General features: G+C 42.8%; 1 protein-coding gene across 1 annotated transcript in view; it reads right to left on the bottom strand.

Annotated features, from left to right (window-relative positions):
* CCDC38 (coiled-coil domain containing 38) overlaps positions 1-23,397 on the bottom strand; it is a 41,711-nt gene that overhangs the window by 16,146 nt on the left and 2,168 nt on the right. The window contains exons 2-7 of the mRNA XM_032646925.1: positions 18,017-18,182; positions 16,518-16,582; positions 14,030-14,193; positions 13,840-13,920; positions 2,415-2,572; positions 256-313 (exon numbers count right to left, since the gene is read on the bottom strand). Of these exons, the coding sequence (XP_032502816.1) occupies positions 256-313; positions 2,415-2,572; positions 13,840-13,920; positions 14,030-14,193; positions 16,518-16,582; positions 18,017-18,182 (692 nt within the window). The remainder of the gene's footprint in view (positions 1-255; positions 314-2,414; positions 2,573-13,839; positions 13,921-14,029; positions 14,194-16,517; positions 16,583-18,016; positions 18,183-23,397) is intronic.

Below are 23,397 nucleotides of genomic sequence, written 5' to 3'. Positions count from 1 at the left end.
GAATTCTGAGAGGCAAAGACCCAAGATGCAGGGCGCAGGCGGTTTCTGCAGATAGCAGTTGTAGGCCCTCATCAAAGGATGCAGGGAGGCCTATGAGAGCTTGGTCACCTCAGGAGCACATGGAACCACTACCTCCGGCATCTGTTAACGGTGAGTGTGGATACATGGTACGTATGTTAAAGAGAGGCTAAAAGAAATATTTGCTTAAAAAAAAAATTCACAGTTTTCAAGAGAGTTAATCAATATGTACTGTACTTTGATAAGGATGGTTTCTTTTGCTCTAGGGTGGGAGTGGTCGTCTTGCACGGTTTTGCTGTTCAAAATGTCCAGGCAAAGTCCATGTCATTGGTGATGGTGGAAGTGAAAAAAAAAACGTAATTAGAAGTGAGTCCTTGCTATTTGGTACAAGATATTCATTTTTTCTGCACTGATATGCCCATTACTTTTTAAAAATTATTATTAGAATAATAATCGTATAGGAAATAGAGCTCTTTTATTCTACTACTTTTGGTTCCAAGCATAAAGTCAAAGGCACTGTTTGGGGTGGGGGGGGTGCATTTTGTCAAAAACGTGGCACAACTATTAAAGGTCACAAATCAGGGACATAGATGGTGAAATATAAACCATGGTTCTATCTTTACCTAATCATACATATTTCTAATCACAGATTTTAAAAGATCAATATATAAAATAAAAATGATGGACTTCAATTATTACATCTTGTGGAGAGACCTACCACAGGCCCATACAAGTCGCCCATGCACTCATTCCCCTGACACCAGTGTCTGGGCCTGACCCTGGTCTGAAACTGAGAAGTGGGCAAAACTGGTCTTGGGTCTCTGCATCCACTGACCCCCAGGTCCCCCCCACAGCCAGGCCACACTTCCTCATGCCTGTGCTCTCGTGACTTCCAATCACCCTTTCTGCTATTCTGTCTTAAAACCACAGCAGGTCCCAGTCTCCCACCCTCTACTTGGGAAGTTCCTACTTATTCTTCAAAATCCAGCTCAAACATCACCTCCTCTTAAAGTCTCTTCTGGGACTTCCCTGGTGGCACAGTGGTTAAGAATCCGCCTGCCAATGCAGGGGGGTCCGGGAAGATCCCACACGCCATGGAGCAACTAAGCCCATGCGCCACAACTACTGAGCCCATGCACCACAACTACTGAGCCCGCACGCCACAACTACTGAAGGCCGCATGCCTAGAGCCCGAGCTCCGCAACAAGAGAAGCCCCCGCTCACTGCAACTAGAGAAAGCCCATGTGCAGCAATGAAGACCCAACACAGCCAAAAATAAATAAATAAATTTATATATATATAAAAAAAGACTGTTCTAAATGCCTCAGGCATAGATCACATTTTTTGCTTTTGCTCCCAGACCCCTCACTATCACTGCTGTATCGTTTGCCCTATTGTATTGTATTGTATAGTATAGGTCCAGGGTGCAGAACTATGTCCTGTTGGTCTTTGTGTACTCAGAGTCTTAAAAAGAACCCGTTACATTGTATGCCTCCAATATATACATGGTGAGTGGGGGAAGAAAAGAAAATGGATGAAGAACCAGTGGGTTCTACCACCGCCATAAATTACCATCTTAAGCTTTTAAACTGATACTGGAACACATATTACTAAAACGTCTTGTTGAGGGATGTTATTTAAACTGAGTGACTTCTATATTCAAGATTTTAAAGAGAAGAAGACATTGACCCCACCACCTACTTCCTCCACCCCCCTCCCCTACACTCTACTCCAGATCCTCTAAAAGGCACTCTACTCCAGATCCTCTAACCTTAATTGTGTGACCAGGAGATTTGACAAATGAGAAATGTGTCATGTTTTTAGATAGGAAGGTTGATTTTGTAAAGCTGCCCATTTTTCTGAAATTAATTATGTTTTATGGAATTATAATAAAAATGTTACAAAAAAATTGGTCAGGGAGTTGGGTGTTGGGTTAGGTAGAACTTTGCATAATGATTCTGAGGTTCATCTAGAAAGATAAACAAATACTTTTTTTTTTTTTTTTTGCGGTACGCGGGCCTCTAATTGCTGTGGCCTCTCCCATTGCGGAGCACAGGCTCCAGACGCGCAGTCTCAGCGGCCATGGCTCACGGGCCCAGCCGCTCCGTGGCATGTGGGATCTTCCCGGACCGGGGCACGAACCCACGTCCCCTGCATCGGCAGGCAGACTCTCAACCACTGCGCCACCAGGGAAGCCCTCCATGTATATATTTTTATTGCTTCATATCTGAAATTAACCTGAATTTCCAAATTAATAATTTATAATATCAGAGATAGTGGGATTGTTCAGGTTCTGCTTAAAATAAAAATTCTGACTATTTAATAACAAACATTGAGGCAGAATATTTTAGAATTAGGGATATTTACTTAATTGAATTTAAGAATATGGGACTTACTTGTCATTATACTTGGAAGCTTGACATTCACATTTTCTTTATTCTTTGACACCCTTTTCATTGCTTGCTGGATTTGCCATTGTTTTGGAGACAATTTCAGCAGAAAAAATCCATAGTTCATGTACTCTTTAAGGAGGAATTCTGTTTTTGCTATTTCACTACTCAAAAGAAATAAAGATATGATTAGATATACCTGTGTGAAAGCATGTTCATTTTTTAAAAAACGTTTTACAAAAGTCATTTTCTTGGTCATGTATTTGAATAATAATTTGCTTAACAAATATTGTAAATATGGCCATAAAAATATGGGCTTCGGGCTTCCCTGGTGGCGCAGTGGTTGAGCGTCCACCTGCCGATGCAGGGAACATGGGTTCGTGCCCCGGTCTGGGAAGATCCCACATGCCGCGGAGCGGCTGGGCCCGTGAGCCATGGCCGCTAAGCCTGCGCGTCCGGAGCCTGTGCTCCACAACGGGAGAGGCCACAACAGTGAGAGGCCCGCGTACCGCAAAAAAAATAAAAATAAAAAAAATTTTAAAATATGGGCTTCAATAAGATATGAGACAAGAGGCAAGAAACCTGTAGGACGGCTTCCCTCGTGACACAGTGGTTAAGAATCCGCTTGCCAATGCAGGGGACATGGGTTCAAGCCCTGGTCCGGGCAGATCCCACGTGCCGCGGAGCAACTAAACCCGTGCGCCACAACTACTGAGCCCGCACTCTAGAGCCTGCGAGCCACAACTACTGAGCCCATGTGCCACGTCCACTGAAGCCCACGTGCCTAGAGCCCATGCTCTGCAACAAAAGAAGCCACCGCAATGAGAAGGCTGCATATTGCAACGAAGAGTAGCCCCCGCTCACCACAACTAGAGAAAGCCCCTAAGAAGCAACCAATGCAGCCATAAATAAATAAATTTATAAAAAGAAACCTGTAGGAATGTTACTTGAATAAAACATGCCTGAGGATATGCACACATAGAATAGACTGATGATCGTGTTACTGGGCAAGGGCTCACTGCCCAGTGTGCATAGATGCCAATACTATGGCACCGGCTTTTGAGAAAAGAAAGAGCTTTACTGAGAGGTTGAGCGGCAAGACGACAGGAGGCAAGGCTCTCAAATCTGTCTCCTTGCCTGTCAACCTCTCAATAAAGCTCTTTCTTTTCTCAAAAGCCGGTGCCATAGTATTGGCTTCTATGCGCATCGGGCAGCGAGCCCTTGCCTGGAACAATTTTGGCGACCACAAAGGGACATAGGTCTTCTGAGTGCCTGCCAGAGGCACTGTGGCCCTTAGTGGAGTGTGTGCCTTGCCACCAATCCAGAGTGGTTACCTAGACTGAATCTGTCTGGAGGGTCACCTGTCAGGTTCCTGCTTCCCCAGCCTGGAACTCCAGCTTCCTTGGTGCTACTTTCACTTTTGAGAAAAGAAGCAACTCCTGGATCAGAGGTCTTTTGGGTGAGTAAGCTCATTAAAATGCACCTGTGCCTGTCTAATAACCTTGTTGGGATTATAGTTTAGAGCTCCAACCTGGGGAGATTTTTGTTGGGTTAGATTCCCGAACCTTGGGTTAGAGTCCCATACTAAGGGAGACAATATAAAAGGTTCTAGCCACTGAGGTACTCAAAGGATGGGGTTAGAGTCCCAAACCCTGGGTTAGAGTCCCAGGCCTTTGGTTTCATTGTTTATCTATGTTTGTCTATGTCTGACTGTTTTATTTGTTAGGATTGGCTGATAGCGGTTGGCTCTTGTATGACTGTACCAAAACTTTATTAAACCAGATATGAATGAGGGCCCTCTGACTCAGGAGACCAAAGACATTGCTCCCTGACTAGAAACCTTGCCTTATGGAGGTGTGGGTTTTTTTTTCTCACTTGTCCCTAATATGATTGCCCAAAGGTATTGATACAGGGGTGTATTCTTAATGGAACCAGCCCTGATTACCTTGTTGGGGTGAGAGGGTAAAGGAGAAATGAGGGTGTGTAAAGCAGGAAAATCCTCCATCCCAGAGGAACATACCCTGTTCTTGGGTTAAAGGAATTCTATATAATTGGACACATTTTGGTTTTCCCTTACTGAGAATTTTAACCCTATTTTGCATGAGCCAAACTAACAGGGAGTTAGCATTGAACTACTTTTAAGTCTCTATGTAAAAGGAAAGTTTGCTTGGAGGAACAAACATTGGTGGTGGTGCTTAAGGCCATGGACTACATACGTGGAGGCCTTGGGCTGAATGCATTCCACCTAGAAATAGCCCAGACGTCTAGATTAGCTCGTCTGTGATCTCTGCTTGGGAGGTAAAATGTTTTGGTCATCTACCAGGAAGATTAAACACCAACATGCTCAGAAGGGAAGTGAGGGCTTGGGTATTTCAGCCTGTATCTTCCTGAATTCCTCTCTCAAATTCAGCTCTAACTGAGTCTAAGACAGCCTCCTCACTTCACTTTCTTCAAGGTGGTCCAGTCACCTCTTTCACCCTCCTCCTCATCGGGTAAGTTTTCTGAGCTGGCGAGGGAGACAGTCTGGACTTTCACAGGCCCCTCTGCAATAGGCAAGCCTGCCCTTAGCACACAGGGGAAAATTATTAGGAGCCTCTGGCCAAATTGACTACAGTCTTGGAGCTGCCAGGCAGCTTCCTCAGCAGCTGGTAGCATGCGTGACTTTCAAGCCACAGGTCTTAGCAATCACCTCTAATGGAAAGTTTCCAGTGTTCCCTAAGTGAACCCTCACATCCATGCTGGCCATCTTTGACTCCTCATTGGATTCTTGGGGGAATTCATACAGCCAAGTTGTGAATAGTCACTACTTCATATGCTTGCTTCTTTCCAGAAACCAACTAGGAGATGAAATTGGTTCCCAAATTGTACAGTTCTTGCTTTCTCCCTCACACCTCTTGAGGCTGTCTGCTGTTCTGGGAGGGGTGGGGTCGGTAGGAGTCAGGGAAGGCCATTTTCTAGAGGTTTGCAATCCGTAGACTGTTCTCAGCTCTTGGGTTTGAAACCCGGGGCACTGGCTAACTGTTGACTTATGAGTTGCTTGTTTGCACACTCTCTCCAAACGTCCATTCTCAGGGGGGCCAGCTAACCCCTCAGAATCAGCACTAAGGTAGAATCATTGAGGGGGCAAGCCCTGAGTGTGCCCAGGTGCTTCCTACAAAGGAACAAAGTATGCCCTGAGCCCCAGAGTGGCAAACCCTGGTGCTTTCCTTCATCTCCCATGAACGCAAGGGTTTTCCAGGTGCAGCCAGCATTGCATCCCACGGACGTCGAGTCTCTGATAAGACTGACGTCGGGCCCAATCCATGGAGGCTGGGAAGAGGCAGCAGGCATTTGCTAACGGCAGTTGTTCCAGGCTCTTCCGTGTTTTTGCTGGCCAAGAAGTAAAGTACTTGGAGCACAACGATGGAGGCAGCCCGGTCAGCCAACAACAGAGCTCCTGCTTCACAAAGGGGCTTTTTTTTCCTCCAGAGGATGGACTTCCACATGGAGAAATCTTGGCTGTCCTACCATCAGCTCTGCTTTGCACTGTGAATATCAACTTTCCTCAGATCAAGAGGAAGCAGGTACAAGTCATTTGACTGTTTTTTTCTAACTTATTTTGCAATTTTTTCAGCAGCGTAACCAAATTAGGTCTTTATATCAGAATAAGAATTTTCAGAATAGATGTAAAATCATGGTTCAGAGGCAAGACCCTCAGGAAAAGCCTGTCTTGCCTGCAGTCAGAGCCTAATGATGATCTCGACTTACTGCATTTGGCTTCGCCTTGGGCGCCCTGTGGCCCTCCCGCCATACGAAGGGGGAAGTCCTGCGTGGCGTGCCAAGACTTCTACCAGCGATCCTCCTACAGCCACAGCCAGCCCTACCCTCATACCCTCCTTACCAGAGAGTCAGAAGGGATCGACTCCCCTCCCAGTACCTGCCAGCGTATTCGATTCAGTCCACGTGGTCCTCTGCCTCAGGCAGGGCAATATCCCTTAAGACAAGTTCCTGCCCATCTAGATGACCAAGGTCAACCCAGAGGGTTGGTATCTGTGCACTCCCCCCTTTTCTACCTCTGATCTATATCACTGGAAAAAAACCATATTTAAAGCCCAGCTTTCTGTACATGCCTGATGCCCCCGTTCCCTTGTTGGGGCAAGATCTACTAACAAAATTAAATGATTTTCTCACCAGACATTAAAGTACTCCCAGATCAAACCTGTGCCCTCTGAGCTGCACTATTACAACTGGGAGACACGTCCTTGAGGAAATTCCACAAAAGGTAAGAGCAGATGTTTGGGCTGCAGGAAGGCCAGGGGGAGTCAAGATGTCTGACTCAATAGTAGTAAAACTCCATCCAGGCACCAAGGCTCCCAATTTAAAGCAATACACTTTAAACAGGCATTCAAAGAAAGGTATAAACCCTCTGATAACCACCTTTCTTAAATGCCAATTAAGCGGACCCCGTCAATCCCCGTATAACACTCCAATCCTGCTGGTACAAAAACCCGGGGCCAGAGATTATCATTTTGTACAGAATTTGAAAGCCATTAACCAAACTGTAGGAGATATACATCCCGTGATGCCAAATCCTTATACTTTGCTTCTAGTAAAACTAAGGAAGCTTCAGACCAAAATGCAACCCTCACTTTAAACTTTCTGGCAGACTGGGGACAAAGTCTCCAGGGGAAAAGCGCAAATTTCTCAACCAACTGTAAAATACCTAGGATTTGAGTTATCAAAAGGAAAAGATCCCTTATTGCTGGATCGAAGGGAAGCGTTAGCTAGGGTAGCTGTACCCACTACCAGAAGGTGATTGCTAGGATTCTTAGGAATGGCTGGGTTTTGTAATATTTGGATTCCTAACTTTGGACTCATGGCCAAACCCCTATATGAGGCTCTTAAAGGAAATGACAATGAGCCATTAAGTGCACTGTGGAATGCCATAAGGCATCTCACACCATACAAATGACTGAAGAAGTCTGTTCTAGCAGTCCTAACCTAACCGATCAGCCTTTAGAAAGTGCAGATATGGATATGTTTATGATCGGGAGCAGCTTCGTGGACTGGGGACTCCAGAAGGCGGGGTACACAGTAGTAACTCCTCAGGAATCTTAGAAGCAGAAGCCCTCCCTCCAGGTACGTCTGCCCAGAAGGCAGAGCTCATGGCCCTCGTAAGAGCCCTGTGCCTCAGAGCTAAGAAAAAGGTAACCATTTATACTGAGTATGGCTTCTCTGTCATGCATGCCCACGGGGCCATGTGGAAAGAGAGACAGCTACTAACATCAGGAAGGGAAGAAATTAAACACACATACATTGCCCGGGCCACCAAAAGACTGATATTAATACAGCTAAAGGAAATATTCTGGCTGATCAGGCTACAAAATGGGCAGCCAGAACCCCAAACCCAGGTCCTAAGGCCCTAGCACTCATTCTACTTACTCCTGTTTAAGCTCAGTATTTAGAAATGGATTCAGAGAGAACAGAGTAAGGGGGATTTCATGCTGATTCTCAAGACTTAGAGGGTGATCAGTACCAAACAACCAAACAAGGCTGGATTTATACTGAATAGGGACTAGTGCTCATTTAATGGAAAGAATTACTACTCATCTACATCAAGGAATGCATCATAGGGAGGCAACCTATCATTGTCTGCGACAGTTTATTGTTGGTCCACAGATGCAAAGGACCATTTAAAAGGTAATACAGAATTGCAGGATCTGCGCCAGAAAAATACTAAACCGGGCCACCCACAGTAATAAAAGGGGTGCAAACCCGACAGACAGAACCAGGAAATGACTGGCAAATAGACTTTAATATATGCTGGTATTTGTGGACACCTTCACAGGATGGGTCGAAGCTTTTCCACGTTGGACAGACAAAGCGTCCAAGGTAACAGAGGCCTTACTGAAAGAAATTATCCCTCGTTTGGGGTTGCTTCATTCAATTAAATGACAACAGAGGAGCTTTCATAGCCAAGGTAACTCAAGGGGTGTCTGCGACCCTCGGAATACCATGGAAGTTACATGCTTCACGGAGACCTCAGTCTACGGGAAAGACTGAAAAGATGAATCGTACCTTTAAAGACAATTGCCGAAATATGTAAGGAAATCCACTTAACTTGGGATAAGGTCTTATACCAGTTTCCCTGCTTACGGTAAGGGTAGCCCCTAGAAGTAAGTTCCAGTTGAGCCCTTATGAAATGTTATATGGGAGACACTTCCTGAAGACTAAGTATTATTGTAGTCTTGAAAATGATCATACTATAAAAGAATTAGATACTATAGAATGTGTACAGTCTCTAGGTGTTACTTTATCTGCTATATATAAATATGTTTCTAGTCCATAAATGTTTCCCACAGACATTCCCCTGCACTGCATAATCTCAGGGGATTGGGCCCTCCTTAAAACTTGGAAAAATCAACACCCTGAGAATCAGCTGCAACCTGAGTGGAATGGACAATTCCCAAACAGGGCACACTCTCCATGGACTGAGGAAACAGGAGGACCCAACCATCCTAACACAGGAGGGAAACCCACTACTGATTTTCCCATGCTCATTACACTTGTGAACCCTTAACTGACCTTAAATTACTTCTCCAAAAGAAACAGGAGAGCTAAGGCTCCACCTGGCCAGGAAAAGAAATGCAGACATCTTCAATCTGAGTCCAGATCAGGCCTATATAAATCCAAATTCAATCACTAAAAATGTTAAAAAATAACATATTTTCTTGCATTCCCAAAGACATAAGGTCCATTTTTGAAGGACTGTTAAAATTAGGAGCTATAGTTCTGTGTATCTTAGAGTTAATCCTTTTACTCATCAAATTTTGTACTTGTCTGCATTTTGTTTTAAAAAGGCCTCCCCAGCTCGCATGATGATTGCCAAGACGTAAGAGTTCAAGGTGGGACTCATAAATAGTTACATTTAAGTGCAAAACAATTTCATTCCTCTTATAAAAATCCAAGCCCTTTAATCAGCAGGGAGCAGGTAGGGCGGTCTTGCCCTCTTTCCCTCAAGACTGAGGAGATGTACAAAGAAAAAGGAAACTGAAACAGCATGTAAAACATTGACCAGGCGCTTCCCTGGTGACGCAGTGGTTAAAAACCCGCCTGCCAATGCAGGGGACACGGGTTCGAGCCCTGGTCCGGGAAGATCCCACATGCCGCGGAGCAACTAAGCCCGTGCACCACAACTACTGAGCCTGCGCTCTAGAGCCTGTGAGCCACAACTACTGAGCCCGCGTGCCACAACTACTGAAGCCCACCCACCTAGAGCCCATGCTCCGCCACAAGAGAAGCCACCGCAATGAGAAGCCCATGCACCGCAATGAAGAGTAGCCCCCGCTCAACCCAACTAGAGAAAGCAGCAAAGACCCAACGCAGCCAAAAATAAATAAACAAATGTTAAAAAAAACAACAACAACAACATTGACCAACTTAAACTGGTTTGCCTCAAATAGGTTGTTGATTCATCAGACTTTGAGTTATTTTAAAGACGGCACCGCACATGAGCTAGACAGGAACCCATGTCTACAGGATGACCCCAGAACAAAGAATCTTCAGTCTACAAACTTAAAGAATAGAAATGTTGCCACCAGAGCCCTTTACAAAGAGAAGAGTCCTTAAATGAGGAAAATCTGGCTTCTAGCAGCTCGAGTAGCTTATGTGGACTGACTTAAGACTAGCCAATCAGCTTATTCCCCCAACCCCTCACATTTCTCCCCAAACCCTGGATCAGGGAGACAGATTTTAGCCCTGCCTCCTGCCTCCTTGTTAGTCAACCTCGAAGTAAAGCTCTTTCATTTCTCAAAAGCCCGTGCCATAGTATTGGGTGCCATGTGCATCAGGCAGTGAGCCCTTGCTTGGTAACAATAGATTTACTCTCCTTATTTCTGAGGGAAATATTGTATTAAGTTTCAGACATAGGGAGAAATTAGAAGACAGCAAAAGATGGCACTTATGTAAGAAGAAGAAGGGAAACTAACACCCAGCGAGCATCAGGTAATATGCAAGGCACATTGCATGTATGATTTCATCCTCAGTACAGGGTAATACTGATGATAATAATACATATTGTTATTCCTATCTTTTGGAAAAAGAAATAAATGACTTGCAAAGTCATCTGTGTGGTAAATGAGCAAAGTCAGCACACAAACCTGGGTCTGACTCAGATGCTCACACTCTCAACAATACCCGGTGACTTGGACAGAAAGCCTTCCCCCAGCCTCACATTGCTTTCCCATAAAATCATGTTACAAAACGGACCCAGAAGGAATGTTGAAAATAACAATGGCAGTCCTTGTGAAAGGGAGCTCCACGCTTATCCTTCAGAGCCTGCCTTATCCATACCCTTGTCAATACCCTTATCAATATTACTCCTCTATCTTCAGCCTCAGTACTTCTTTTGCTCAGAACCTCCCTTAAGCCCTGCTGGGAGTGATATTGAAGAGTCAATAAATGGCGGGCTCATGTATCAGCCATCAAAAGATGTTGGGAACCCCTCATTCTACCACCACAGTATTTTTAGACTGAAAGCCTCTCTGATGTTCTACAAAGAACAGGATTAAAATGGCTACAACTGCACAGCTTCCAAGCAAAAGCTTCAGAATAAGCTCCCTTTCTCTGTGTAAACAGATGTCCAGCCCTCCCTTCAGCAAAGGACCTTTGTGGGTCATCCTGAGCCCAAAAGAGACGAGGAAATAAATAGCAGATGCTTGCAGCCCTTTGCTCTGTTAGTAGCCTGTTTTTCATGACGCTTTGCACCTTTTTAGGGTGACAAGACACATAAACGACAAGCAAGTTCTCTATGGCCAGGCTGTTTGGAAGGTTTAACTGGGTGGCAATTGTGTATAGTTTACTGTACTTTATGCAAACATAGAGGCTGGTACTCTAGTTCTATAAAGAGAATCTTCTAATTACATCATGGAGGGAAGGAAGGTCAGACAGGATTCTTCAACTTGGAGCACTTTCAACCTTAGGCTCCTGACGAAAGAGGCTGCTGAAGCCAGAATGCGTTTGAAACACACATTTTGTTAGTAGCAATAGTTTCCAAGAAACTGTCATCCAGTTCATTTGCTGTGTTTCAGACAAGCTATTGTCTTCCTCCCAAAAAAGTCTGGGATGTAAGTCTAGGACTTAGTTTTAGAAAAGAGAGAAACACTGAGTCCTCAAAAAGAAAAAACAAGTTTTAGCATGACTCGATACCAAGACCAAGTGTCTCCTGGATCGTGAAATTTCTGTTTAAGGATGTGACAGAAGGAAGCTTCTTGAGATATTTAAAATTAGATCAAGTTGACACCCACTTGACCATAGAAGAAAATATCCAGGTTTTAAAAAGAGTAGCTGGTATTAGAATAATTTTATCCCAACTCCTGCTCCTGTAATTTTTGTCATTATAAATCCCAGTTTTTTACTCTTTTTTGAAAAATTTTATTTTATTGAAGTATAGTTTACAATTTGTTAATTTCTACTGTACAGCAAAGTGATTTGATTATATATATACAGATACATTCTTTTTCATATTCTTTTCCATTATGTTTTATCACAGGATATTGAATATAGTTCCCTGTACTATACAGTAGGACCTTGTTGTTTATCCATTCTATACAGAATAGTTTGCATCTGCTAATCCCAAATTTCCAATCCTTCCCTCCTCCTCCCCCTCCCCCTTGGCAACCACAAACCTGTTCTCTATGTCTGTTAGTCTGTTTCTGTTTTGTAGATAAGTTCATTCATGTCATATTTTAGATTCCACATATAAGTGATATGTGGTATTTGTCTTTCTCGTTCTGACTTGCTCCACTTAGTATGATAATCTCTAGGTCCATCCATGCCGCCGCAAATGGCATTATTTCATTCCTTTTTATGGCTGAGTGGTATTCCATTGTGTATATGTACCACAGCTTCTTTATCCAGTCATCTGTCAATGGACATTTAGGTTGTTGCCATGTCTTGGCTACTGTCAATAGTGCTGCAATGAACATTGGGTGTGTGTATCTTTTCGAATTATGGTTTTCTCTGGATTTATGCCCAGGAGTAGGATTACTGTATCATATGGTAACTCTATTTTTAGTTTTTTGAGGAACCTCCATACTGTTTTCCATTGTGGCTACACCAATTTACCTTCCTATCAACCGTGTTGGAGGGTTCCTTTTTCTCCTCATCCTCTTCAGCATTTGTTACTTGTAGGCTGTTTTTTTTTTTTTTTTTTTTTTTTGCAGTACGCGGGCCTCTCAGTGTTGTGGCCTCTCCTGTTGTGGAGCACAGGCTCCAGACGCGCAGGCTCAGCGGCCATGGCTCACGGGCCCAGCCACTCCGCGGCATGTGGGATCTTCCCGGACCGGGGCACGAACTCATGTCCCCTGCATCGGCAGGCGGACTCTCAACCACTGCGCCACCAGGGAAGCCTTACTTGTAGACTTTTTTTTTTTTTTTTTTTTTTACTTGTAGACTTTTTAATGATGGCCATTATGACCATTGTGAGATGGTACCTCACTGTAGTTTTGATTTGCATTTCTCTAAGAATTAGAGATGTTGAGCATCTTTTCATATGCCTGTTGGCCATCTGTATGTTTTGTTTTGTTTTGTTTTTAGGCTATGCAGGGCAGCATGTGGGATCTTAGCTCCCCAACCAGGGATCAAACCCACGCCCCCTGCATTGGGAAACGCAGAGTCTTAACCACTGGACCGCCAGGGAAGTCCCCATCTGTATGTCTTTTTTGGAGAAATGTCTCTTTAGATCTTCAGCCCATTTTTCGATTGGGTTGTTTTTTGGTTATTGTCTTATTCGAGCTGTTTGTATTTTTTGGAAATTTAGCCCTTGTCAGTTGCATCATTTGCAAATATTTTCTCCCAGTCTGTAGGCTGTCTTTTCATCTTGTCTATTGTTTCCTTTGGCTGTACAAAAGCTTGTAAGTTTGCCTATGTCCAATTTGTTTATTGTTTGCTTTTATTTCTACTGCCTTGGGAGACTGACTTAAGAAAAATTGGTACATAAATCCAGTTTTTAATATCAACCAAGTTAGTTTCAACCAAGTGTAAGTATAAATATAAAAAATACTCCCAATTATAATTGTAAGATGACTGTAAAAATATAAAAGCACCCCAATTTCAGAGATGTTAAAATGGGGGAAGAACAGTGCCTTAGAATGAAGATAAAAGGACACTTAGAAAATAATTTATCGTTCACCCCTAACATTGCTTTACTTCTTTCCAACTAATTTCTAGGTTTCTGTAACGACAAGTTAGAGAAATGTTTCAGCCAGAGGTCACTGTCCTGGCACCCAGGTAGAGATAATCCTTGATCGACAGATTACTTATTTTTAAAATGTGATAAAACTTATGAAGTCATCAACTGATCAGGATTAGTCCCACTGAGGTCTTGCCAGGCACAAGTAGGTTTCAGTGGGGCAAGGACACTTGATGAGGAGAAGACAGTGCCCGGCCTCACCTTTTCATCAACTGTATCTCCATACTCGCCTTCTTCAGCTCTGCTGTCATTTGGAGTTTGCTTATAGTTTCTTGCGCTGCACTGAAAAGAAAGATTTGTTAGTTTGCTTTGTATTGGGCTGTGATCTGAGAAACTAAAAAGAAGAAAGAAGGAGGGAAAAAGGCAATCTGGCCAGAGTGAAAAAACGAACATTTTAAGAGCATCTACAGATCTCTGGTCGTTTTCTCGAAGGAACTCTTCAAAGGCCATTGCGTCTTCTTCAAGCTTTTTTTCTGCTTTCATGAGTTGTCTTTCCTTCATTGTTGTGTGTTTTTCAAACTTTTGAATTGTGTTTCTTTTGGTTGACAGAGCATACTAGGGATATTGAAAACAGAAGTGCATCAAGAACATGATTCCACATTTCTAGCACATTTCAATGGTCTCACAACAAAGGGAAAAATAACTGGCCTGGTCTGTGATCACTTGTATTAGAAATAACAGTATGCCCAGTCTTGGGGCTACAGCCTTCATTGCATGTAGGGGTTTTATTTTCAGGATAGTTAGAACGGAGACTCATGCCTTTCTTTCACTTTTATAAAGAGGTTCAATGTTGTTCCAAAATGGTTCTGCAGATCAAAATAGCTACGTATCCCCTCAGGCTCTATCCTAAAAAAAGGCGGGGGTGGGGTTCCATATCCCTCCAAAGAGCAAGTCTACTTAGTATTATTCAGTGTCCCTCCAATACTTTCTGGGCCTTGGGAAATTGGGCTGTCTGTAGCCACAAAAGCTTTCCTGTAGGAAGTACCATGGGAGAGTCAGGTTCCAGTGATTCCTCCAAGGGGGTAGGGGGGTGGGGGGGTGTTTAACCAGCCTCAGAGCATCCTGTTTAGATCCCCAAATACAACTTTGATAGCTAGCTGCTTTTTTTTTTTTAGTACATAATATAAGAATCCACTTGGGTTTTTAATGCCATGCATGAAAAATAAAGTATAAACAAAGCCACATATATTATAATATAAATGGATTAGAATATGGAAATGAGATAACTTTAAAGAAACAACAACCAAAAATTAGGTACTCCAAGTTTACAACCCCAAAATATTTTATTTATTACTTTGTTTGCCAAGTAGTTACTGAGTGCCTAGTGTGTGCCAGGTCTGTTTTTTTTTTTGCGGTACGCGGGCCTCTCACTGTTGTGGAGCACAGGCTCAGCAGCCATGGCTCATGGGCGCAGCCACTCCGCGGCATGTGGGATCTTCCCGGACCAGGGCACGAACCCGTGTGCCCTGCATCGGCAGGTGGATTCTCAACCACTGCGCCACCAGGGAAGCCCCCTAGGTCTGTTTTAAGTGGTACTGATAGAGCAGTGACCAAAATAAACAGCATTGCTTTTACGAAGTATTCATTCTAGTAGAGCAAGCATGTTGATTAAAGGAGAACAAGTGGTCCAGTGGGCAAGGGCAGGGGGTTAGCCCAGGAAAGCCTCACTGATATGGTGAACGTTAAACAGAGACTGGAAGGAAGTAGGACGCAAAGCATGCAGGTATGTGAGGGAGAAGTGTTCCTCCCAGAAGGAAAAGCCTCCTGTGCAAAAGTCCTGAGGCAAGAGCATGATTGGTGTGTCCCAGGAACAGCAAGGAGGCCAGTGTGGCTGGAGCAGAGTGACAGAGTAGAGAGTGGTAGGAATGAGGTCAGAGAGCGAGTGAGCTGGGGACCAGAAAAGTCACCAGAGGTTTTCAGCAAAGGAGGGGCAGGTGTGGAGGACAGGCTGAGTTCAGAGAGCAAACGTGTGAGACCTGTGTTCAGAAGGTCTAACGTAATTCATGCGAGAGCTACTGGCAACATGGACCACAGTGGCAGCAGAGGAGGTCGTGAAAAGTAGTGTGATTACAGATATAGTTGGAAAAAAATATATTCCAAAGGATATTTGGGTGTGGGCTGTAAGAAGGAGGAGTTGAGGATAACTCCAATATTTTGGGCATAAACAACTGGAAAAATGGAATTGCTGTTTACAGAGATAGGGAGCACTGCCTGAGATTCCAATCTGCAGGGGCAGGAAGGGTATAGCAGGGGCAGCTTTGGCAATGCAAAGTTTGAGATGCCTATGGAGCATCTAAGTAGAGATGTTAAGAACTACGATTACAGTTGTTGAGTCTGGAGTTGCGTTTGTGAGTCTGGAGTTCGGGAAAGAAGATCAGGCTAGAGAAGTAAACTTGGAAGCTGTTAACAGGGCAGTAGAATTTAAAGCCTCCAGCCTGGAGAAGGGTAGATAGAGCATGGGGTGAGGTGTGAGCCCTGGGCATTCCAGCATTTGGAGATCAGGGTGAAGAGGAACAAGAAAATTATGAAGGAGTGAGCTGCCAGTGCCGTGGAAGAACCAAGACATAGAGAGGCCCAGAAACCAGCTGAAGAAAGTGTTTCAAGGGAGGGTGATCACCTGGGCCAATACCTGCTGGAAGTGAGTAGAGGGAAGACTGTGAAACGACCATTTGAATTTGGCAATGGAAGTGGTGTTGATGGAATGATGAGAACAAAAGCCCTGAATGAAGTGGGTTTAGAAGAGGCTAGATCTTCAAGGTAGGAAAGGCAATGTATCTGGGGCATGAAATAGAAAAATAAAATGTCCAGGTGAAAATTTGGCAGGTATGTGCAGGAAGTCTTCTATTTGGCTAATGGGAGAAAGAAATTATTTTAACTACCTCGAGCATAAATCTGTCTCTCTGGTCATTAATAAATTCATGGACAGTCCTTTTTGTGTCTGCACCTTTAAAGAAAATTGAAATAGACTTAGGTTTGATTCATTATCCCTCAAAGATATTGTATAAAATAAAAGGTATGTAATTAAATTATTGCATACAGTATGTATCTGACTTAAAAAAAAAATACCTTCAGAGAAACCTTTTCCTAACCACTGAAAAATTACTTTAATAATATTAGCTACCATTTATTTTATGCCCATATTCCAGGAACTTCACTCGACTTTTAAAATATATAATTTAATTCTATTAATAACCCCAGTAAGGTTCTTATTACTATCCCCATTCTGTATGTGAGGTCCTGAAGCTCAGAGATGTCAAGATGCTTGCCCAAGACTGCACAGCTAACAAGTGGCAGAAAGGTATCGTCCCTGGCATCACCGTGTTGCCCAGCATTTGCCTGTTTTTCATACAAGTACAGTGCAGAATATGCACCTCCAAGAGCTTCTAAATAAGTTAACATGGCTTCCTTCTTCTACATTAATTATTGAATTCAAAGTCCTTTCCTAAGTGATTTTCTTGTTCTCCGAAGATTTTTTTGTTTTCCACAATTTGGGAAAGTACATGGATTCTGGGAGCCAAAGAAATTTTTTTTTTTAGTTACCACAGCAAATGCTGGGCACTCCATGTGTGTTCATCCTTCCTTCCTTTTAATTTTCAATTTAAAAATTTGGACAAGACACATTTTGGGGAAGATTTTGTGACTCCATCATCGTACCATTAACCACTTTAACCTCATTAGCTTCAAACTGCTATCAATCTCATTTATAGACACTTCTTGATCTGATGAGTAAGAAACGCCCATGACATTTTGATGACCAGATTGCCCTCATTCATAGAGCAATAATGAATAGCTTGTACTATTTTAACAGGTTGACTTCAAAGAACATTAAAACAGGTTATGGTTTTTTCAACAACAGGCAAACTTGCTTAATTCTATGAGCTTCCCGATTCTGGATGTAAGAGTTTCACGGCCTGAACAGTCAAGGCTCCACTTTAGAAAGTTTCTGTATTTCTACATCTGAAATGAGATGAGTGTAAAAGGTAGAACTGAGTGTAGAAGGCAGAGCTAATAGCTCTAATACTGTATCATTTTGGCCATGACCTTCTTCCTTAGAGCCACGAAAATGAGTCATAGTCTATTTCTTTTTGCAGCTGCTGAACTTCCCTGACCAGGGATGGAACCCGCGTCCCCTGCAGTGGAAGCATGGAGTCTTAACCACTGGACCACCAGGGAAGCCCAAGTCTACTTCTTGGAAAAGGTATGTTTTCTTATTTAAAATAGATTTTCTCCCAACTCTCAACCCCCATTTACAAAGACCCCCTACCATATTATGAGACTGCATAGTTTGTTTTTCTCACCTCCAGAAAAGCCCCCAAACCTAACATTAACAGTAAATATTCAAAACAATATTCTTAATCAAACAGTAATTTAACCTTACCTTCTGTTAATCTGAGAATAAGAGTGAGATCTAGCCCCAGTTTTTCAGTTGAGGTAACACCTGTGTCAGCGAAGATTCCTATTTTGCCCAGGTATGAATGATTCTTCATCCGGGATGAAAAAGTAGACTTTTGGTACATTTTCATGCTGCGGTTCATAAATTTTTCCTGCCCAAGCGAAAAATTTTAACAGAATTTCTAATATACGAAAATAATGTTGTGTTAAAATAGTGATCGTATATAAAATTATCATCTGCAGCAAGCCCTTTTCTCATTACTAATTCGTTAAACAAGCAACTTCAAGTTCTTTTGTCTGAAGGATTGTGCCAGTTTTCAATTCCTTCTCATATGAAGCTGAGCACAAAGATAGGAACATTCAACCTTGATTAAACATAAACTTCACAAACAGGAGACTGGAAAGTGTTCTGGTTTTATTTTCACCATCTCGTCTTGCTCAAAATGCAGGTCTCTTGGAGATTCCACCGATTTGAAAGGATTGGTTCTGTGGAACTGAAAACTTGAGAGCAAATGGATCTCCCCAGTAGACATTAAAAAAAATATCAGGCTTCCCACTTCTTGAATCTTTTCTCAATATCGGATACTTTCAAACTATAGAACACGTGCAGAAATCCATGACCTCACAGCTGAATTGGTTAGTAAGCATTTCTAGATTTTTTCCCCTCATTCTAATTAGGATTTAAAAAATTTTTTGTAATCAACCTTTACTTCTAGTGATAAGCAAAGCAAACCTCATGAAATCCGAACCATGGATCTGCTTCTGTACTTGTATGACCCTGAGAGTGAGTGCCTTACTTGCCACACCTTCGTCCCAGCCCACTGATCTTGTCTTTATTTAAAATTTTGATATTTTATTCATCATGGATTTTTTTGCATTAATTTTAATTTCTTACAATAGTGAATTAAAATGTTGCTTATTCTGATTGCTGAGTTTTTGCCTCCCCCTTAAATTTTGCACCCAAGGCAAGTACCTCACTTGCCTCACGCTAATCCTTGTCCAGACTTTTATATATATTTTTTGTATCATTCAAATTTCTCAATGAGCTTATGTAATTTTTACAATGAAAAAAATAGCAATGATGTTTTCATTTGAGGGAAAAAGGGTATTCAGGAGTTTATATAAAAGGGTGTGCTCACAACAGGAACAATGGGACAAAACATCCTATCTCAGGCTGCCCGTTTAAATATTTTTGTTTTAATTAATTAATTAATTTTTGGCTGTGTTGTGTCTTCGTTGCTGCACGCGGGCTTTCTCTAATTGCAGTGAGTGGGGGCTACTCTTCGTTTCGGTGCGCGGGCTTCTCGTTGCGGTGGCTTCTCTTGTTGTGGGGCATGGGCTCTAGGTGAGCGGGCTTAAGTAGTTGTGGCACATGGGCTCAGTAGTTGTGGCTCCGGGGCTCCAGAGCACAGGCTCAGTAGTTGTGGCACACGGGCTTAATTGCTCCGTGGCATGTGGGATCTTCCTGGACCAGGGCTTGAACCCGTGTCCCCTGCATTGGCAGGCGGATTCTTAACCACTGTGCCACCAGGGAAGTCCTGCCTATTTAAATATTGACATAAGCCTCCGTAATCTCAACGAGTCACATTTAAGACCAAATGTCCCAGCAGCACTGTAGCAGATGATCAGGAATGCAGACTTTGGAGTGGACAAATCTGATTTTGAATCTTGATTTGGTACTTACAGATATGTAAGCAAGTTCATTTAACATTCAAAATATATTTCTGCCTACTGTGTGTCATTCACGGTTCTAGGTGCTGGAGAGAGGGCAATTTTTTTTAAAAAGAACAACAACAAAAAAAGACAAAAACCATTGTTTTCATGGAGCCTACATTTTAATCCCTTAGCATCTCTGAGCCTCAGTGTCCTTCCATAAAATGGGAATAACAGTTCCACCTCTTAAGGCTTTCATGAGGATTCAATGAGGTTGTACATAAACAACCAAGCAGGATGCCTAGAATACGGGATGAATTCAGTAAATGGGAGCTACCAGGTGCAAATCATTACTTATTAGCCTGTGATTTTACTTCTAGTGACTATAAACACAAAGATGAGCAGGAGAAAAAAAAATATGTTAAAGCGTATAAAAGAGAAAATATTAATAAAAACCTACAACATTGATACTATACTTTTCCAGATTACTGAAGTTTTTTCACAGGCATTAGGTTCATTCTGACAGGTAGAAAAGCAAGCTTGGTGAAAAATTGATAACACTCTGTTGGGTTGATGTATTTGGAATTTGGATGGCTAATACTAAAGATTTGCAGGAGATTTTCTTAAATTTATGCTCAGCACTCATCCCCACCCTTAAGATTCTGCTCACCTCTTTCTTGTCACATTTCCCCCTCTTCAATCCTTCTATTTAAATTCACTCCCTTCCTCATCCCTACTCTCATTCCCTTTATCCTCAAAGTCTGTCTGCAATAAACACCTTTATCCATAGGTTCTGGCACTTTTTCACTCATAGAAAAACTGGAAGTTCTCATTCCTCTAAGCCAACTGCTAATAGCAGATGTCTGCTCTTACTTCATCTCTTGAGTAATTCATAGCACACGTAAAGAGAATCAGTGGTCTCTAGAAGTTGTTATACTTCTATATTTCCATATGTATTAATCCCCCTATTGATTAATGAAGGGCTGGTGATGACCATAAAGGAGAAGAAGAGAACCAGCTATGCTTAGGAAGGGATTATAAAGTTCCCGAACTAAACCAATATGGTGTACCAACAAGGAAAAATAAGTAGAAGCTGATGAATGTCTTCGTTGTGCAAAATAAAAATAGCAGAATGACTAAACAAAGGCTCTGTACCCAAATGAGAGGGAAACTGTTGTTGGATTGCAAAGAAAATGCGTGCAAATTCACATCTAAAATACATGTACAAATCCAACTTCTGATGGATGAAAAAGATAAAGAGCTCAGAAAACCAGGGATTGAAAATGGTGGTGTGTGATTGCAAGCCATCAGTTTTATAGGCTTGTGATTAGAGAGCATGGACTCTCTTTATGCTCCTTCATCCTCACCCCTCAATTTCCCCATCTTTCAAAAGAGATGGTAAGAACAGTACCTACCTTGTGGGATTGTTAGGGGAGTTAGTTAGCATATGTCCCACCCTTTGGACAGCGTCAGGAGCACAGTAAGTGTTATGTAAGTGTAAGCTCATGGAGAAAGCGCTCTAAGGAGGGAAGATACTTGGTGTGTTTGAGAAACAGCAAAGAAACTAGTGGAGCTTAAGCACAGTGAACGGAGGGGAGTGACAGCCAAGGTCAAAGAGACAACAAGGGCCCTGTAGGTCATTTACTCAGTGGAATAAAGATCATTAAATGAATCACTCTGACTGCTGAGCTGAGAAGAGACTATAGAAGAGGTTGAGGGTCAAGTCGGGAGACCTGTTGGGAGGTTACAGCCATTGAGAGGCAAGAGCTTATGGGGTCTTGGGATAGTAGTGGAAGTGGTGAGAGGTGCTCAAATTCTAGATATATCTGGAAAGTAGAGACTACATGACTGGCTGATGGTTTGGATGTGGGGTATGAGATAAAGAGCCCAGGAAATAAAGAATGGAGGTGCCATCAACAGAGACAGAGAAGGCTGTCTGTGGGGAAAGGGGTGGGTGGGAAGAGCAAAGTTTCAGTTTAGAACATGGTAAGTTTGAGATATCTATCAATATTAGACATCTAAGGGGATGTGGGTATAAAATATACTGTTCAAAAAAAAAATACTGTTCTTCCAAGTGAACACCATGCTGGTTGGTTTAATTCTCGCATTATTCTAACATTATGCAATCACACGTGGTCACCACATTATATAAAAGACTGAGTCGGGGTCCTTTGATGTGTGTCATCGTAGGGGCAGCACGAATGGCACTGTGGAAAGACCCTGGCCTTTGGAAACAGGCAAGTTTGAATCCTGCCTCTGACTCCACCCAGCTCTTTCTCTTAGGCCTACCCAAGTAAACTCAGCGCACCTTAGCTGCTGTTTCTATCAAGTATGGATACTCATACCTTTCTTACAGCCTTGTTGCAATTTCCAAGCACAGCTAATGTATGGGAAGTGCCTACTGATGATAGACTGATAGGGAAATAATTGCTTATACTTTCTTCAGAGTAGATATCCAGATCTGTCCTCTTTCTGGTCCATTTTGTCTTGTGAATAACCACAGCACTTGAAAAGAATAGGAGAGGTAAGTGACAACTAGCTTTCCTAAGGAACCCTGAATTAAAGTTATTGAAACCCAGTCGTTTGAGAGGAATTGACCACCAATATCCATACAAATTTGGGGAATCTGACTCACCTTAGGGCTGATTCTTATTATTCCAATCTTTGTGGAAGTGGAGAAAGAGGAATTTTTTTTTTTTTTTTTGCGGTACACGGGCCTCTCACTGCTGTGGCCTCTCCTGTTGCGGAGCACAGGCTCCAGACGCGCAGGCTCAGCGGCCATGGCTCACGGGCCTAGCCGCTCTGGGGCACGTGGGATCTTCCCAGACCGGGGCACGAACCCGTGTCCCCTGCATCGGCAGGCGGACTCTCAACCACTGCGCCACCAGGGAAGCCCTAGGAATGGGGTTTTATAATGTCCAAACCTAAAGTCCTAGACCAATTCTAAATGAATTCACAATAACAATATCTAGCACATGTTATCTGAAGCAGTTTGTGTTTGATTTTCTCAACAACTCTCTCTACAATTCAATGAAAATGGATTTGCAGATTCTCTTATTAGGAGAGAGAAAGCTCTGTTTGTCCCCCACATGCAAATGAAGATTTAGACAGATTCTCTCAGACTCAATGCCTTTCAAGTTTTTCCCACCTCATTCCGGCCCAGTTGGACAAATACTAGGAGAAAGGGCTGTGAACTGTGTCCTGGGACACAGTTTGTGGAGACCAGCACTAGCAATTTTTTATTTACAGGAAAGCCGGGAGCCACTAGGTCCTTGGCCTGCTCTGGGACCCGCCTCTTTTCATTAGGTCAGAAGCAGAGCGTGATAGTGAGGAAATTACCTTCAGCTTGACCTTTAAGGACCTGCTGGCGTCAAGCTAGCTATTTGGTATGGGCTTTTCTGTTGACATTTCTGACTGCACCTTTTGCAAACTAAAAATATTACTGGAGTTCAAGAGGAAGGAAGAGTAGGGGAAAGAAATCAGCCAATTTGAGTCCCATGATGTGAAAAGTACTTTGTGAACCAAAAAGTGCTACAGGGATGCTGGTTATTTCTGAGGAAAAATGTGTTATCCTCACCCCTCCCTCTATAATTATTTAACCATGACCGGAAGAGAGAAGTCCACTCTTAACCTTTGTGCTTCTGCAAACTTCTTGTTTGCAGGAGCTTTTTGGGGAATGCTGTCTATCTGGACTGTAATTGGATACACTCAGTT

Source organism: Phocoena sinus, chromosome 10 (assembly GCF_008692025.1).
Source record: "Phocoena sinus isolate mPhoSin1 chromosome 10, mPhoSin1.pri, whole genome shotgun sequence".
Taxonomy (NCBI): domain Eukaryota; kingdom Metazoa; phylum Chordata; class Mammalia; order Artiodactyla; family Phocoenidae; genus Phocoena; species Phocoena sinus.
This window is presented reverse-complemented; position numbering and strand designations above follow the sequence as displayed.